The sequence below is a fragment of the Chaetura pelagica genome, unplaced genomic scaffold (genome assembly GCF_000747805.2).
Source record: "Chaetura pelagica isolate M959 unplaced genomic scaffold, ChaPel_1.0 scaffold107, whole genome shotgun sequence".
Lineage (NCBI taxonomy): Eukaryota > Metazoa > Chordata > Aves > Apodiformes > Apodidae > Chaetura > Chaetura pelagica.
In genome coordinates this window covers 1,305,054-1,323,864 of record NW_009953979.1, presented here as the reverse complement: position 1 = coordinate 1,323,864, position 18,811 = coordinate 1,305,054, and the positions used below count along the sequence as shown (strand labels likewise).

At 47.7% G+C, this 18,811-nt stretch overlaps 1 protein-coding gene across 1 annotated transcript in view; it reads left to right on the top strand.

Annotated features, from left to right (window-relative positions):
• NCOA1 (nuclear receptor coactivator 1) overlaps positions 1-18,811 on the top strand; it is a 65,738-nt gene that overhangs the window by 523 nt on the left and 46,404 nt on the right. The window contains exon 2 of the mRNA XM_010002180.1: positions 3,933-4,099. Coding sequence (XP_010000482.1) covers positions 3,933-4,099 — 167 coding nt within the window. The remainder of the gene's footprint in view (positions 1-3,932; positions 4,100-18,811) is intronic.

The following is an 18,811-nucleotide window of genomic DNA, read 5'->3' as shown; positions in this document are numbered from 1 at the left end:
ATTACAGAACATATCTCTGTCTGAAATATCTTCATTTCTGTGTGCTGATGCAGGCTGCTCCAAAGCTCAGCTCACTGCAGAAAGTCACCTTTTGCTTACAACAGAGCTAAGACAGTTGAGGTTCTTGATGCTGAAGAAGTGAAGGCTCCAGGGAGACCTTAGAGCACCTTCCAGGACCTGCAGGGGCTATAGAAAAGCTGGGGAGAGACTTGACAAGGGCAAGGAGTGATGGGACAAGGGGGAACAGTTTCACGCTGTAAGAGGGGAGACTGAGATGGTCTTAGGAAGAAAATATTTACTGGGAGAGTGGAATGAAACTGTTGGTCCTTAGGACCAAGCAAGGTGGGCTTGGATGCCTCTTCTTGAAGGAACTGCTTTGCAGATGGATGAGCACACACCTGGCTTTGCTTCATCTGGTCTGGCATTGGAAAGCAGAAACAGAAGAGGATTTGGAGGTGTTGGGTGATGAGAAGCTCATAATGAGCCAGCAACATGTGCTGGCAGCCCAGAAGCCAACCGTGTCCTGGGCTGCATCCCCAGCAGTGGGACTAGCCAGGCCAGGGAGGGGATTGTCCCCTCTGCTCTGCTCTAGTGAGACCCCCCTGCAGTGCTGGGTCCAGCTCTGGCGTCCCCAACACAAAAAGGACATGGAGCTGTTGGAGTGAGTCCGGAGGGCGCCACAGAGATGGTCTGGGGACTTGAGCACCTCTGCTCTAGAGACAGGCAGGGAGAGATGGGGTCATTGAGCATGGAGAAGAGAAGGCTCTGGGGAGAACTTAGAGCACCTTACAGTACCTGAAAGAGCCTGTAAGGATTATGGAGACAGACTTTTCAGCAGGGCCTGTAGAGATAGAACAAGGGATGATGATTTGAAACTGGAAGTGTGGAGATTCAGACTAGAGACGAATAAACTGTTTATGCTGAGGTTGGTGAGACACTGGCCCAGGTTGCCCAGAGAGGTGGGAGAAACCCCATCCCTGGAAACATTCCAGGTCAGGTTGGATGGGGCTTTGAGCCACCTGATCTAGTTGAAAATGTGCCTCATGGCAGGGGGTTGGACTAAATGACCTTTAAAGGCCCTTTCCAACCCAAACCAATCTGTGCATCTGTGGTTTCTCTCCTAACCCCTACACACCCCAGGAAAGCCACCTTCTGCTGACACCAGGGATCTTGCAAAATGTATAGGATGAGGAATGTGTTGAATCTAGTGAAGCAGAAACTTCTGAATGAAGGATTTTCTTTCCTTGTCCAACTGCAATGAGTTTTTAGATCCACAAAGTACCTACCAGACCTACAGTCTTCCATCTCTGGAGATATTAAAAATTTACCTGCATGCCATCGTGTGCCACCTTCTCTAGGTAAAACTGCTTTAGCAGGGGGGTTGGACTAGATAATCTCCAGAGGTCACTTCCAACCCCTACCATTCTGTGATTCTTTGTGGTTCTGTGGTTTTTAGAAGGGCTGAATCAAATACTTTTTAGGTTGGCCATTGAACCCGAAACAGCAGAGCTGAAGCACGTTACCAAAATCCAGCAGAGAAGTCCTCACCAGTGCTGTCTTCCTTCAGACCATCTCCCACCTCACAGCTGCTATGGGGACGTAGCTTGTCCTCCTCCCCCAGGTTCACCAGAGCCCTCCTTAATGTACTCCTGAGCAAAGTGAACTTCAAAACTCCTTTGTTAAAACCTGGAAGGTTCAACTATTGCTTTTGATGATACTCAGGAGTCATAAAGAACAGCCCACTGCTGTAATATTCTCATGATGCTTTTATGTAAGGAAAATTGGCCAATTCTCCCTCCTACAATTTGGAAGTTGCCACAGCAACAGCGACATTAAGGCTTTGCATGAAATGAGCTCACCCACAACAGAAGGAATTTTTTTTTTCCCTCTTCCCTCTGCTGTTGCTTTTTGGTTCACAGGAAGAGCTTGGAATTAATTTGTCCTTAACTCAAATACTTGCTCAGCTCCTTCGAGAAGGATTTGCCTGCCCCGTTGCCAGGGAGTGCGTCTGTGCCGGTGCCTCTGACACCCGGGCAGAAAAAGGCTGAGGTCCACAGCTGGGCCCAGCACTTTTGCAGCAGGTGGGCATCTGGTTTAGCTCTATGAAGCTGTTTTTGCTGCCTGTCCCCCCCTTAGCACCTGCGTGCAGCTGCCTGCCAAGGTGGTGAGGGGCTCCTGTGCCCACCTACGTCTGTTGCAGAGGAGTTTCCAGGCTACACTGTGCATCTTCCATGGAAAGTCTCCCTCATGGGCTTCCTGGGACTGAAAGCCCAAGTTGAAACATGGCTCATGCTCATGCTCTCCACACCTGCAGCTGGCTTTGCCTTTTTTTTATTCCTTTCTTTTTTGATTCTGCTCCTTCACTGAGTTAAAGTAGGACAAGTCATTCCTGTCATCCCTCTGGGTAGTCATGACACCTGGAGAGACACAGGCAGGAGGAGAAGTGAAGAGCTGCAGGGTGAACTTGGGAGGCAATAGGAAGTTCATCATGGAGGTTCATTCCTGCAATTATCAGATATTTTCATGTGAATGCAAATTTAAGCAGCAGAAAAAAAGCCCAAGAGACAAAACCTTCCCATCAGACCTGGATATGGAGCTGGTAAAGTGGCTGGAATTAGGAAAAAATAAAGAAACATCTGTGTAGCCTACTTGAGAAGCTCCTTAGAGGGGAAGGCTGGTGGTATCGCATCCCCTTTTGGACAGATATGGTTTCTAAATGGTCTCTACAGAGTTATCAGGGTATATTCATGCTCTGGTTGGTTTGCCCTCTCAGCAGATAAAAGACACCAAACTTCTTGAAGCCTTTAGCTGGTAGCAGAGCTTTTTTGGCCACATAGCACAACCCAATGGCATCTGTGGTGGGACACAGATCTCCTACCAAGGCAGACTTTTAGGATCAACTTTTGTAACCAGTGTTTTCTTAGCCTCTCCTTGAGCAATGGGGCCTCTTTGAGGCCAGGAACATCTCACCATGCCCACAGGCATCTCAGCAGCTTCTTGATATACTGTAAATAAAGGGATTTTCAGGCAATACTTCTTACGTAGAGTGATGGGCATCCTGAGGAGATTGTAACAAAAAATTAAGTGGTTTATTGGAAACCAACCTAATCAAAGGTGTCGCAAGCAAAGTAGAGCTGTGTTGGGCATTTTGAGGTGTCCTCACTATACCCCATGGTTGATGTAGAGGAAGTTATTTCGGAAAAATATGTCTCTGTGTGTCTTTCCCATATACACAGTTCATGCTGGTGGCTTTGATGCTTATAATGTTCTTAAAGGAATACATTACAGTGTCCAGAGTGGCTTCAATTATGGCCATGTCATAGCACGTAAATGATATATTCTCAATTCTCAAAATTTAGAAATAGTTGATGGAAGAGTGTTTGGTTTCTGCAGCAGCTGGGAGCTAAAAGACAAGCTGCTTTTGCTGGGACAAAAAGGTTGATCTCATGAATATTTTTCATCTTCTTGTCACCGTTGATTCAGCTTTTCACGCTGGTGAACTCCAGTGGATGTTGTTAACCTTGTGTGTGAACTTAGGATTATACCTGAATGCAACTGCGACAGTAACTGGAAAAAAACAGAGACTCTATACAACTATTTTTATTATTTTTGTTCTAACTCATTTCTATCAACTATTTTTGAGAAGAAGGCAGAGTCCTGAATGTTAGAGGTCAGTTTTTTGGGGGGTGTCAGGCTAGCCCTATATATCTCCCTTGGCATTAATTTTTCTTATTTTTATATGCATTATAATATACAAAAACCTGAATGAACTCCCAGGTTTTTTGGAGATATTCAGATGACAGCACAGTCATTGCTCCAGCCAGTACTTGTATTTTTTGGTTCTTTTCCGGTGTCCAGGTGTGACTAGACCGAGCAGTAGGAAAAAAATCAGTTATGTGATTTTTTAAATTTTTTCCCCCTTTCTCTAACAGCAATGAAAAGCGGCGACGGGAACAGGAGAACAAATATTTAGAGGAGCTGGCAGAGCTGCTGTCTGCAAACATCGGGGACATCGACACACTGAGCGTCAAACCTGACAAATGCAAGATCCTAAAGAAGACGGTTGATCAGATCCAGCAGATGAAGAGGTTGGAGCAAGGTAGGGCAGAAGCCTCCTGCCTTGGCTTGTTGGGAGACTCCCGAGTAAGAGTGTTCTCCTGGTGTCCTTCAGACACTAAATTGCAGCAGATAATAATGACCTAATTCCTGAAAAACCATGACATAATCGTTCCGTTGGCAACAGTTTTCCTTCTCCCGCTTTTACGGAAACAGTAATATAGAAGGGTTTGCTTTGCCTCCTTTGCTTGGCTTGTTTAAGATGCCACCTTTGTTTCTGATGCAAGGTGGCACTTTACTCTTTGTTTATGATTCATCCTGATCATTCTTTAGATTAAGATAATCGTAAGTGGTTGTTAAGCTTTCAGGATCAGGCCCATTAAGTGCTTATCAGCAATACCGCGATTAGCTGCGTGCTGAAACCTCGTCCTACAACTCGGTAAGGTGAAGGACAGACAGCTCTGCCACACACTGTGAAAGACTTGGTGAAGAACCATTCCCCTTGCCAGATCCATTCTCCTGCCAACCAAACAGATTAGAGGGGCTATTAATCCACCTCCCGCTGGTGAGTAACGACACTGGAACCAGTAAAAATAGAAGAGATGCTTTAGAAGCCTTGTAAAGGTTAAAATTCACCCTGAGTGTCAACTTAGAGACTGAAACGTAGAAGTCCAAAGGGCTCCAGCGATGCACAGGAGGGGTGAGGTGTATTAAGGAAGGAGTAGGACTTCTTGAGGTCCTTGCAACCCTTTGGAGCTGCTGCAAGTGGGCTCCAGCTTGTTCCACATCATGCCAGCTACCGGCTGCCCATCTCGCATACTTGGGTAATTTGTCCTTTGTCTGAATAACTTCTCCTTTGTGCAAACACTTTGTCCTTCATGCACAAGGTGAATCCCGCTCAGCGCTAGCGCTGGGAGCGCGTCATCCGTCAAGCGTTGCCTTTGCCAGAGCTCCTGCTGCAGCTCCGAGCGCAGCCCTGGTGCCTAAAAGCGAATGAGAAGTTTTTTTCCCAAACCCTGTGGCTGGGAGGTGGGTGTGCATGTACAGGCACTCCATGGAGTCATGGAATGGTTTGGGTAGGAAGGGACCTTTCAAGGCCATCTAGTCCAACCCCTCTGCAGTGAGCAGGGTCATCTTCAACTAGATCAGTCAGACAGAGCCCTGTCCAACTTGACCTGGAGTGATTCCAGGAATGGGGCATCTCCCAGCATTCTGGTCAACCTGGGCCAACGTCTCATCACCTTCAGCGTAAACAATTTGTTCCTTCTATCTAACGAAATCTTCCTCTTTTAGTTTAAAACCATCACCCCTTGTCTATCACAACTAGGCATTGCTGTACGTCCTCTCAGCTTACTGTTATTTTAGGCACCAAATTTTGGGGCAAGCACTGTGGCAAAGCATTCAGCTCACATGGCCATAGCTGCCTGGGCTTCCTGATGAAGCAGGACAACTGCTTTTAGATTTCATTCACGTTTGTGGCCGGGCTTAGAAAGGAGTTTGGTAGCGGGTGAGTATGCCCAGGTTCCTGCTCAGTGCCACTTCACTGTTCATTAGTTTTCTTGACATTGCACAGCAGGGCTGAACATTAACTAGGACAAGCACTACTTAAAAATATTATGCCTTGAGCTTTGCTCTCTGTTGTTGGCTTATATAGTGCGGGGCCAAATTACGGAGGAAAAGAAACTTCACCTGTATTTGTTTTTTGCAGTTTACAGTGAGAGCATTTTACCTGAGGAGGTAGGGAAAATATGGCAAAAAAGACAGAATATTTGTGGCTTTTCTGCCCTTGTAGGTATGTCAAGTTGTGTTTCCCTGCCTGTGTCCTTCCTCCTCTCTGTTTCTCAGCCATAAAGCTGATTAATATTTGCTAACTGCTGAGGATGTGGTTTGATTGCTGAAGTATTGTGAGTGGTGATGTGTCCTGCAGGAAATTCTCCTGGAAACATGACTTCACGTAACAGGGAGGAGCAGGAGAGTTTGGACTTTGCAGTGATGTGTTGGAGTGGATTCAGGACATCACAGAATCACAGAAATCCCAGCAAATGAAACTGTTCAGTCCCAAGATTAACAAAACGTATAAGCACGGGGGAAAATTATGCTAAATCTCATAGCAGAGCAGATTTCAATGACAAAACAGCCACCATCCTGTTCCTAGTTTAATTAATAACATGGAAGTGCAGAGCTGGGAGCTTGGGAAGGGGCAGGTGGCTGCGCTGGGGGAGCTGGGACATCCCAGGGGGAGCATCCATCCCTCTGCCAACCCTGGAGGGTTTGGAGTTCACATCCCACCCGCTCTGCCCCATCCCTTCACCTCCACTGTGGGTTGTTCAGTTTTAACCCTCAAAAGAGGTGGAGGAGCCGGCAGAAGCTTGCAGATGGATGCAGGCAGGGGCTGAGCCCTCCCTCCCATCCCCCTGCCTGCTGGGCTGCTATTTAAAGTATGAAGCAAATGCTTTTAGAAAAGATTCTGAGGGCTGGACACCTTCCAACGTTAGTAATGTACAGTTGGCAGAACAAGCGGTTTGCGGCTGTGGCATCAACCTGAAATTCCTCTGCCAAGACAGCAATAAATGCCGCGGAGGAAGAGGCCAGACAGTTAATTTTTCAGCCTTTGTCCGTCCCGCAAAAGGTTTTTTTTTGGTGGTTTGAGTGTTGTGAGCCCTTGAACTGTGCCTGGTCGCTCACTGGGCGAGGAGGAGAAAAGGCCACTGATGGCTCCAGGGTCGTGTGGAGGTCAGTAGGGAGAAGATCACTTCAAGCATCCTGCCTGGAGTCCACAGGGCAGCAGGTCGGTCCATGTGGACCTCCCTTTCCTTTGCTTTCAGATTGGCATTGCACCCAGGACATGGATGCTGGATGTCCTCCTCTGGTGTGGGTCCTTTGTCCCAAAGCCATGCCATGACACACTGATGTCCATGCATCGCAGAAGATGAGCTCACTCAAGGTTGTTTTAATTCCTAGGCTGCATCAAAAGGAGTTTGACCAGCAGGTGAAGAGAGGTGATTCTCCCCCTCTGCTCCACTCTGGGGAGACCCCAGTACTGGGGTCCCCAGCACAAGAAGGACATGGAGCTGTTGGAGTAAGTCCAGAGCAGGCCACAGAGATGCTCTGAGGGCTGGAGCAGCTATGCTCTGGAGACAGGCTGAGAGAGTTGGGGTTGTTCATCCTGGAGAAGAGAAGGCTCTGGGGAGACCTTAGAGCACCTTCCAGGAGCTGAAGGGGCTACAGGAAAGCTGTGGAGGGAGTTTTTGCAAGGGCAGGGAGAGATGGGACAAGGGGGAATGGTTTGAAGCTGCAAGAGGGGAGGGAGATGGAGATGAGATCTGAGGCAGAAATTCTTTGCTGTGAGGGTGGTGAGACCCTGGCCCAGGTTTCCCAGAGCAGCTGTGGCTGCCCCATCCCTGGCAGTGTTCACGGCGAGTTTGGATAGGGCTTGGAGTCATGTGGCCTAGTGGGAGGTGTCCCTGCCCATGGCAGGAGCTTGTGACTGGGTGATCTTTAAGATTCCTTCCAACCCAAACCATTGTATGTTTCTTGGAATTCAGAGCAGTGCTGCTGGAGGCAAAACCCTATGGATAGAGTCAGGCTGGACTGCTTCACTGCTCAGTGTGTATCACTTGTAGGGTTAGCAGAGGTGACATGCAGGCTGTTAGAAGCCACCAAGGGAGCATGGTGGAGCTGCAGTGGAGTCAGGAGGCTGCAAGACAGCGAGGACGCTCAGTTGCTGCCAGGAAGGCAGCCAGTGCCTGGCTGCAGATGCAAAAATAAAGAATCTTGGTCATACAAGAGAGTATAAAGATGAGCAGGGATATTGGAAAAGCTGCACTGTCACACAGCCCATTTGTTTTGCCTCTTTTCTGTAAAATGGTGTAATACTTGATGCCTACCCTCTGGAGGTTGGGGTCACCCCTGCCCCAAGGAGGCAGAACCTTGACATCCAACACCTCTGCAACACCAAGCTCTGCGGTGGCACACGGGCTCCAGAAGGGTGTTTCCTTTTTTCCCCTGGATGAGTTTTTTTAATTAAACACCCTAATTTTGGGAGAGTGGTAACACTGGAGAAGGGAAAAGGGGTAATGAGCAGTGTGCTGAGAACTAACAGGGATGGGAGCCAGCGGAGGGATCATCTCATCTCCCTCGTAGAGCTCCCAACCTTGACAGTGTCCTTTTTAAGATGAAGCCACCAAGTCTTTTCCCAAAAGCCCTCTCCGTTGATAGGCTGCTTAATTTCCTTCCAGAGCAGGAGTATAAATCCAGCACCTTAACAGAATAAATCAAACAGTATTGAGCTTTTGATTACGCTGCCTACAAACTCCAACAGCCACAGAAGGTTGCCCTTGAAACACCTCCTAAGGCATTGCAAGCGACTCTACCCCCTCCGGCATCCCAGGGACCTCCTTCCCCCTGTCCTTCCTTCCTTCCCTCCGCGCCGCTCGCTCCCGCGGTGCCGCCGTATGTTTGGCTTCTGTGGGAATCCGTGTGCAGAGCTGGCAGCTACCTGGGCCAGGAGCAGCACGGGGTGATGTTTTGAGTTTCTGGTCTTGCAAGGTCCAAAAGCCACACCAGATTTACTCTACAGCTGCCAAATTAAAGGTCTTTATTCCTTATTTGCTTGGATTTGTATAAATTAACTGATCTCATGAAGGACCCTGAGCTTGCTTTGCAGTGCAGGGCTTCTTATGGTGATGGAGGGTCTTGTGACCCCATGTAGGACACCTTCAGACCCCTACAGCTTTTTGGTGGTGGAGCTGCTGGATTTATTCTTACAGATGGATAAGGGATAGGGAAAAAAGAAAATAGATCTTTATTAATGCAGTTTTATTCTGTAATAATGCTTCAGTATAGTGACCTGATTTGGGGACATTTTAAAAGGGCATTAAGCAAAGAATTTGCTTTCTTTCCCAAGTGTTTATCTTTTAACCTGCAAAGATGGACTCAATTCTTAAGCTGAGTTACTTTAGGCAGGGAGGGGCAAAGGCTATTTTTTGAGCCTTCAATATTTTTCAGGGATCTTAGGCAATAAGAGAATTTTTGTCTTGTCTTGGACTACACCAAAATTCCCCAGCTTGTTTTTCTACTGCATAGGGTTGTCCTCTTTGGAGTCCCCCAAAATCATGGAGCCTTTGTGTCATTCTGACATCTTTTGGTTTGTTTTTTCTTCAAGTGTGGCCGTAATAAGACCAGGCTCCTTCAGGTAAGTCTGTGCTGCTTTCTCACTAGGGCACATCAACCCAAAAAGAAGAGGACCCTTAATTTAAGACCACCCCCCTTTGGAATTAACATCCTTAGGGAAGTAATTTGCCTTTTGGGTAAATCCAGTAGGTTAATTAAGTGAAGTATCTGAAATAATTATTGATTTTGACTGCTCAGTTGCATGCAATCATTGGGCTTCAGTGGCTTTCCTTTAATTAAGCTTCCCTGCTGCCTTGTCATATGCTTAGGTTTGGCCACGCATGTATTTTGTGATATACATGTATGGCTTCTGGTGCAGAAATGTGCTGTGTCCTCAGTGGGATTCATGGGAGCTTCTTCAAAATGAGTGACAAGTTTTTTCTTGGGTTTGGGAATGCCAACACATGGTGGGCTTTGAAACAAGAAGAGAAACACTTTAGTTTTGTATTTAGTGGTGGTCAGAAAATGGTGAAGAGGGCCTGGGAAGAGGCTTCTCCCACACCCTGCAACAGTGGCGTGAGGTTTTGGGAGGAGGAGAGAAGACATTGTCCTCGGGCGCTGAGTCAAGAGCCCCTTCTTGTCCCAGCAGCCGAGTAATGTGGTGTGATATTAAAGATCATAAAATGACTCCCATAAAACCACAAAGCGAGTAATTGTGTGCAATGGGAGCGAGCAAGTCACAGAGCTGAGGCCCCTTAGAAAGCTTTACTCCAAAGCAGAGGAACTCAGTGCAAAGGAATGAAAGGCTTTCTGCTGGTTTCTTCTTCCCAGGTTGAGGCTCTTGCATTACCCTCAGTCCACAGGGTTTTGTGTCTACAGTCCCTGGGGATGGAGCTCTACAGGACCTCATTTTTTATAGATTTGAGGAAATCACAGAATCCCAGACTGGTTTGGGTTGGTGTGGAGAATGGTGTCGGTTCATGACAGTTGGGTTGGAAGGGACCTTAAAGATCACCCAGTCACAACCCCCTGCCATGGGCAGGGACACCTCCCACCAGACCAGGTTGCTCCAAGCCCCATCCAACTTGCCTTTCAACACTGCCAGGGATGGGGCAGCCACAGCTGCTCTGGGCATCCTGGGCCAGGGTCTCACCGCCCTCACAGCAAAGAATTTCTGCCTCAGATCTCATCTCAAGCTCTCCCTCTCATCCCATCACTGGGATGGGATGGCCTCTGTCAAAAGTCCCTCTCCAACTTTCCTGTAGTCCCTTCAGGTACTGGAAGATGCTCTTAGTTTCCATGGAGCCTTCTCTTCTCCAGGCTGAACAACCCCAACTCTCCCCACCTCTGTCCCGAACAGAGCTGCTCCATTCCTCGCATCATCTCTGTGGTGTCCTCTAGACTTGCCCAAACATCTCCATGTTCTTCTTGTGTTGGGGACCCCAGATCTGGACCCAAGCACTGCAGGGGGGGTCTCACCAGAGCAGGGCAGAGGGGGACAATCCCCTCCCTGGCCCTGTTGGTCCCACTGCTGGGGATGCAGCCCAGGACACAGTTGGTTTCTGGACTTCCAGTGCACGATGCCAGCTCTTGGTGAGCTTCTCATCACCCAACACCCCCAGGTCCTTCTCTTCAGGGCTGATCTCAGTATCCAGCTCAAGATATATCTAGCCCAAGTCCATGTTACTGAGTCTGTAAAGGAGCTGGTCATCTCCAGCACAGGAATGGATGATCCCCTGGGACCTTCTCTGTCTCTTGGCTTTGTTTTGCCCAGATAACATAGTTGAAGTGCTTTTTTTTTTCTTTTTTTCTTCCCTGTTTAGGATCCTCTTAAATTGCCTGCAGAGCCTGCAGAGTCTTTCACAGACTTCAATATGAAGGAAAGTTCCCTGACATCCATTGGATTTATCTTCATTCTTGACATATATTTCAAGTTTCTGATTAAACTCCTCAGGTCCTTAGAGCACTGCTGCCTCCACACCACTGAGGGAAAGTTCCTTCTGCATGACATGCTCTGCATTGTTTATGCTTGTATTATTTATTGCATTTTATGTTTTCGAATACTTTTTTCCCCCCCCATTACAATCCAATGTCCTCTTGGAGAAGTCTAACATTTTATTTGTGTGCTGGCAACCTCTCTGTCCATCTGGAAGATCTTATTCTCCATAAAGCTTATTTCCATCTCTGGTAGTGGTGCTGTTTCACAAATGGACTTAAAGCATGGTCAGCTCTGAGTTTAGCCCAGGTTACTGAGGGCTTTACCCTGGTGGGCTTTGGAAGTCCCCAAGCACAAGTACTCTAAGTGACCTGCTCCAACAGTTGGCTGGCCTTGCAGTGAACAAGGTTTTCCTACTATCCCACCTGAATGTCTCTTGCTTTAATTGCACCCATTGCTTCTCATTGTTTCAGTGTGAAGAGCCCAACTCCATCATCCCCCTAACTTCGTGTAGTCATGGGCAGAGCATGGCCAGGCTGCTGTCAGGTGACCCAAAGCCATCTCTTCTTCAGGCTGAGCAAGCCCCTCTCCTGGGCCTCTCATCTCAGGATCAGTGCTCCAGCCCTGACCATCTCTTTCAAACTCCCTCCAGTTCATTTTACACCTGGGCACTCAAACTGGTTGCAGTATCTAAATGTGATGCCCAGGGTGGCTACACAGAGCAGGCTGAAGACAAGAGCTAGTGCCTTCCCTGCTGAGTGCAGGTTGCCATCAGGAGAGCCAGGGGACAGAGAGGTCCCAGAGATTTTTAACCCCAGGGATGTCCTGCTACATTCCCATGTCACATGTGAGTTCCTTGCTTGGTGGTCTGGAGAGCTGCCCAAGGTGGGTGTTGCGGGCAGGAAGGCAGGGTGACAGCCCAAAACATCCCAGCACTGTATTATAAACAAAAGCTCAGGTCTAACATTTGAGTTTTAATAGAAGAACAAGAGGGAGAAGCAGGATGGCATCTGAGGAGCCATGCAAGTGGAAATATCTCCTGGAAATGGAGTCAATTAAAACCCCTTGAAGGGATTTGTATTAATTAAAGGATTTTTAAAATTAATTAATTAAAACCACATTAAGGTTTGTGTCAAGTCTAGAGTTAGATTGGAATCTCTTCAGGCTACAGCTGTCAGCCTGGGGCTGTAGCCTCCTCTTTGAACTCATTGACTTTATCGGAGTTATCCTGATTTTGTTTGCTTCAAGGGAGGTCAGAAAAAGGGAGCTTTGCTTTTGTCTCAGACTGAGGTTTTGCAGACTCCAGGTTCCTCAGCCTTGATCTATGGGGTTGGGAATGACCTTCTTGGCCAGCAGTGCTGTTGCCAGTTGTTAGCAGGTGCTGAGGACCAAAGCTCTTTCTTCATCCCAAATCTGGTGGTGGGATTAAGAATCCGCCCCAGGGAGGGGATTGTCCCCCTCTGCTCCACTCTGGTGAGACCCCTTCCAGTGCTGGTTTGAGCTCTGGGGTCCTCAATACAAGAAGGACATGGAGCTGTTGGAGTGAGTCCAGAGGAGGCCACAGAGATGCTCTGAGGGCTGGAGCAGCTCTGCTCTGGAGACAGGCTGAGAGGGTTGGGGTTGTTCAGCCTGGAGAAGAGAAGGCTCTAGGGAGACCTTAGAGCACCTTCCAGGACCTGAAGGGGCTACAGGAAAGCTGGGGAGGGAGTTTTTCAAGGGCACCATCAGGAGAGCCAGGGGACAGAGAGGTCCCAGAGATTTTTAACCCCAGGGATGTCCTGCTACATTCCCATGTCACATGTGAGTTCCTTGCTTGGTGGTCTGGAGAGCTGCCCAAGGTGGGTGTTGCGGGCAGGAAGGCAGGGTGACAGCCCAAAACATCCCAGCACTGTATTATAAACAAAAGCTCAGGTCTAACATTTGAGTTTTAATAGAAGAACAAGAGGGAGAAGCAGGATGGCATCTGAGGAGCCATGCAAGTGGAAATATCTCCTGGAAATGGAGTCAATTAAAACCCCTTGAAGGGATTTGTATTAATTAAAGGATTTTTAAAATTAATTAATTAAAACCACATTAAGGTTTGTGTCAAGTCTAGAGTTAGATTGGAATCTCTTCAGGCTACAGCTGTCAGCCTGGGGCTGTAGCCTCCTCTTTGAACTCATTGACTTTATCGGAGTTATCCTGATTTTGTTTGCTTCAAGGGAGGTCAGAAAAAGGGAGCTTTGCTTTTGTCTCAGACTGAGGTTTTGCAGACTCCAGGTTCCTCAGCCTTGATCTATGGGGTTGGGAATGACCTTCTTGGCCAGCAGTGCTGTTGCCAGTTGTTAGCAGGTGCTGAGGACCAAAGCTCTTTCTTCATCCCAAATCTGGTGGTGGGATTAAGAATCCGCCCCAGGGAGGGGATTGTCCCCCTCTGCTCCACTCTGGTGAGACCCCTTCCAGTGCTGGTTTGAGCTCTGGGGTCCTCAATACAAGAAGGACATGGAGCTGTTGGAGTGAGTCCAGAGGAGGCCACAGAGATGCTCTGAGGGCTGGAGCAGCTCTGCTCTGGAGACAGGCTGAGAGGGTTGGGGTTGTTCAGCCTGGAGAAGAGAAGGCTCTAGGGAGACCTTAGAGCACCTTCCAGGACCTGAAGGGGCTACAGGAAAGCTGGGGAGGGAGTTTTTCAAGGGCAGGGAGTGATGGGATGAGGGGTAATGGTTTGAAGCTGCAAGAGGAGAAGGAGATGGAGATGACATCTGAGGCAGAAATTCTTTGCTGTGAGGGCGGTGAGACCCTGGCCCAGGTTTCCCAGAGCAGCTGTGGCTGCCCCATCCCTGGCAGTGTTGAAGGCCAAGTTGGATGGGGTTTGGAGCAACCTGGTCTAGTGGGAGGTGTCCCTGCCCATGGCAGGAGGGTGTGACTGGGGGATCTTTAAGATCCCTTCCAACCCAAACCATTCTATGAGTCTATGTTTCTATGATTAACTCTGGTGGAGCTGTTGATGCTACTAGAGGCACAGACACACACCGCTTTCATCTATTCTTGGCAGCCAGTTTTTCACCCTATGTTTGAGGGCTACAGGGAAAGAAAAACAACCCAACCCTGGAGGCCAGATTAGACATCAGTGGGGAAAGGGAATTCCTCCTTGGCTTTGGTAGGTGCCCACTGAAAGCCCTCAAGTGTGAGGCTGATCCAAGGTAAACAGAGTACAAACAGATCCAGTCCTTTTAACTGTTTAACTTTATCCTTTCATGAATCCTCTGAGATCCTGAAGAGGTTGAAACCACCTGCTCATTTTTTGTGGAAGTCAGTTTCAGATCATTTCTGTGCCAGTGTTGCCATTTTATTTTATTTATTCTTCCTTCTGTTTGGTAATTACCTTCCTTCCCTAATGTACTTCTATGAAATCGTTGCTCTTGTTCTCTACCTTTGCTCAACTTATGCAGCAAACCACTGGTGACCTCTCTTAATGCTGATGAAACACCTTTCTTCTCAAAACTGAGTTTGAGGTAGCTTCTTGGGAGTCTCTGATAGATCTTGGTGCTATTCAATATCTTCATGGATGTTCAAGGACATATAAAATCATTGCTAGACCAATACAGGGTGGGTATACAGGAGTGCTGGATGGATGGTATCCCAGGAAAAGGTGCTTTTCAAGGTGATCTGTAGATCATGGAAGCAAACGCAGTCAGTGTGAACTTGGGATATGATGAACAGCAAGGTGGGCTTCTCTTGGATGGTGTTATGTGTACATGGAGTTGGTGGGACCAAACTGGGGCTCAGGCATGGCATCCATGCTGGAGGGAGATTGCAAAATCCAGAGAAGGCAGAGAGGAGAGTCATGGAAAAAGCCAGGGACTGAAGAAAATGTCTTGCAGCTTAGAAGTTTGGAGAGTTCTGTTGAGTGTAACTGGGGGGAGAAAAAGAATGAGTGGGGACATGGTAATGACACTACAAACACTAACAAGAATGGAAAGCTCTGGCTACTAAAGAGGTTTTTTAATCCAGCGTAACAGAGAATGACTCAAAGCAGAAGCCAGACAGAAACAAATTAGGACAAGGGCCCAGAGTTACAGCTGGGAGGGTGGTTGCTCTGGGAACCAGCTGCCAAGGAAGCAGTGGTTTGCATCGGGTTTTGGCCAAACAGAAGTTCAGGGCTCATAGTGGTTGAAGTGGGTGAACTTTGGTGCCTCCACAATATTTAAGAAGTCTGACTGGCCAATATAGTGATTTCTACTCCCCTTCAGCTCCATCAGTCTGAATGTTTGGATTTTGAGAAATGCCTGGAGTACCAGATCCCTGTCTGTGGCAATGACTTCTGTCGGCACAGAGCCAGGGCCAAGGTCCTCCTCCTACATCCTGAGCATCTGCCTGAGTTCCCTTGCCCCATGCTCTGGTTTGTGCCCTTCTTGGGATTAAAACCTCCCTGTTACCACAGTAACTCATTTCACCTCGCACATGAGTTTGTTGGAGCAGGTTTGGGGAATTTCACACCCTCCCCTTCTCCACAGTTTGGTTTCAGCATGCCATGTTGAATGGATTGCATCCCTGCCCACCCTCTCTGCAGACATTTGTGAAGTCTGTCTCTTCGTATCCTCTGGAATCTGTTTTATATCAAGGGATTGATTTCTGATACAAACTCCCCCAGGTCAGTACTGTAAAAAAATCTTTGCCTGTGCAGCTACGCCAGGGAGCATCCTCTGGATATGTTTATCTTATGGAGCTGTACCACCTACAAAGCATGTCAATAAAATTCTCATCCCTGCTCTGACAGTTTTAATCTAGCTGGCAGCTTAAATATAGACCAAGGGGAAGGGGAGGCTGCTAAGAATTGCACAGACCTCTCCAAACAGTGCCTTTCTTTTAACAAGTGAACATTTGGTTATTACATCCTTGAGCTTTTCAGCATCTCACGCTGTCAAGAACTAATAAATCCTTTAGCACCTCGCCGTAAGAAGAGGATCTGATAGGATGTAACAGGCGTGTGGATCGTGCAGAGAGTCATAAACCACCTGTAGAAATCACTCCTCCTCTTGCCTTCTGCTCTGCTGGAGTAGCTTCTTCTTCTTTTTTTTTTTTCTCTCTTCTTTTTCCTCTTTGATTCAATCTCATTTATAAGAGAGGCAGGAAAGGAGGAAAAAAAAATAATAATCACGTTTCTTTATAGCACTTTTCCTGGCCCTGCTTACCCTTTGTAGAGATGGGCAAAACCTGGCTTAAGATTCTTTTTCCCCCAGGAAGGCATCCCAGCAGGATTTTCATAGAATGGTTTGGGTTAGAAGGGACCTTAAAGATCATCTAGTTGCATGTAGATGGGCAGGAACACCTCCCACTAGGCCAAGTTGCTCCTAGCCCTATCCAACCTCACCTTCAACACATCCAGGAAGGAGGCAGCCACAACTTCTCTGGGCAAATTTTGCCTCCTCTGAGCTTGTTCTCCCTCTTCTCTGAACCATGGTTCCTTTGATTGATTATCAGAAAGAGGGTCATCCATCCCATGAGCTGGCATCCTCCTGGGTGCAGGAGCAGGATGAGTGAGGTCCATTCCACCTCTCTTCTAGCAGCTGTGATGGAGGCATCTCATCAGAGCTAGTGAACAAGTGTCCCATGTGAGAGGGGCTTCAGAGGAGAGCTCACCCCAGCATGTCACTGCAAGTGCCCACCTTGACTATTGACCCATCTGAACACCCAGTTGTGCAAGCATTGCCGTGCCTAAAAAGCAAGAAGTAACACAATAAACCTCTTTCTTCTGGGGGAAAAAAAAGCCATGAACTTGGAGCCAGCCATGCAAGTCCTTCTGTTTTCATTTCAGATTTTCCCCTGAATAAACTTTTATAGATCTTAATCCTCCTACTGCTCCTGCAAGCAGAGGAAATAAAGAGAGATTTGTAAAAGGAGATAATAGCTTTTATTATGCTGAGCAATATGGTTGGACAAAGCAAACAAACTTGCCAGGTCATGAGCCTGAGAGATGTAGGAGCCATCTTGCTCCCTCTGGGGTCATGCTATTCCCTGGTGCCCAGCTTTTGTGCTCCTCATCTGGCTTCTTATGATTCCCATAAGCCCCGCAATTTCATCACAGGGTGTTTGGTGGCACTTAAAGCCTCACCAGAGCCTTGAGTAGAAAGCCAACCCACCCATTGGATGTTTTAAAATTGTATTTGAGATATTAAATTATTTTAAATACCCTGGAGGGATTTAAAAGCCATGTAGATGTAGTGCTGAAGAACATGGTTTAGTGGTGGCCTTGGCATTACTGGGTTAACTGTTGGACTTGATGATTTTAAAGGTCTTTTCCAACCAAAATAATTCTCTAATTCTATTATTCTGTTTCTCACTGTTCCTTCTGCCCTCACTATTTGGGAAGTCCACCTTCCAAGACAGGTGTTTATTAATTAATTAAACTGCCAGCCTCAGCTAACTACCCTGTAAATCATTAAGTCCATGTTACAATGAGCCAGGTCGATGGATGCTGGAGTGATGGATCAGGTTCCCCCGGCTGATGTTTGCCCCAGGTTTGGTGCAGCTGACAGTGAATTATGTGCATGGGTGGTTTCTTGTGGGAGCAGAGAATAATTTGGACCATTGCAAATCTTTGAAATAATGGAATTGGTTCTTAAAAAGGTATTTGTGTTTAGCAGAACCTTGGCCACTTACCTGAAGACCTGGCTAACTGGGGAGATCCCAATGGATTGGAGGGTAGCAAATGAAACACCCATCTGTAAGAAAGGCAGAAAGGAGGATCCAGGAAACTATAGACCTGTCAGTCTGACCTTGGTACCAGGGAAGGTCATGGAGCAGATCATCATGAGTGTCATTAGAAGGTGGACAGAGGATAACCAGGGGATCAGGCCCAGTCAGCATAGGTTTATGAAAGGCAGGTCCTGCCTGATGAACCTGATCTCCTTTTATAACCTGATGACCTGACTATTGGAGAAGGGAAAGGCTGTGGATATTGTCCATCTGGACCTCCAAAAAGCATTTGGCACGGTTCCCCACAGAACTCTTATTAAAACCTGGCTGCTCATGGCCTGGATGAGCACACGGTCTGTTGGATCAAGCACTGGCTGGATGGTCAGACCCAGAGAGTGGTGGTCAGTGGAGTCAAGTCCAGCTGGGTGCAGTCATATGTGGTGTTCCTCAGGGCTCAGTGTTGGGACCATTTCTGATTAACATCTTTATTGATGATCTTGATAAGGACATAGAGTGTATCATCAGTAGGTTTGCAGATGACACCAAGCAAGGCAGGAGTGTTGATCTGCATGAGGATGGGGAGGCTCTACAGAGAGACTTGGATAGATCGGATTGTTGGGCTCATGTCAATGGTCTGGGCTTCAACAAGGCCAAGTGTCAGGTCCTGCACTTGGGCCACAACAACCCCAGGCAACGCTCGAGGCTCAGGGAAGTGTGGTTGGAAAGTGTCTGGCAGAAAAGGACCTGGGGGTTCTAATTGACAAGTTGCTGAATACGAGCCAGCAGTGTGCCCAGGTGGCCAAGAAACCCAATGGCATCCTGGCTTGTGTTAGAAACAGTGTGAGCAGCAGAAGTAGAGAGGTGATTGTCCCCCTGTCCTCAGCACTGCTGAGGCCACACCTGGAGTTTCGTGTCCAGGTTTGGGCACCTCAATCCAAGAGAGACATCGAGGTGCTGGAGTGAGCACAGAGGAGGGCAACGAAGCTGGTGAAGGGCCTAGAGAATAAATCTTATGAAGAACCCTTGAAGGAG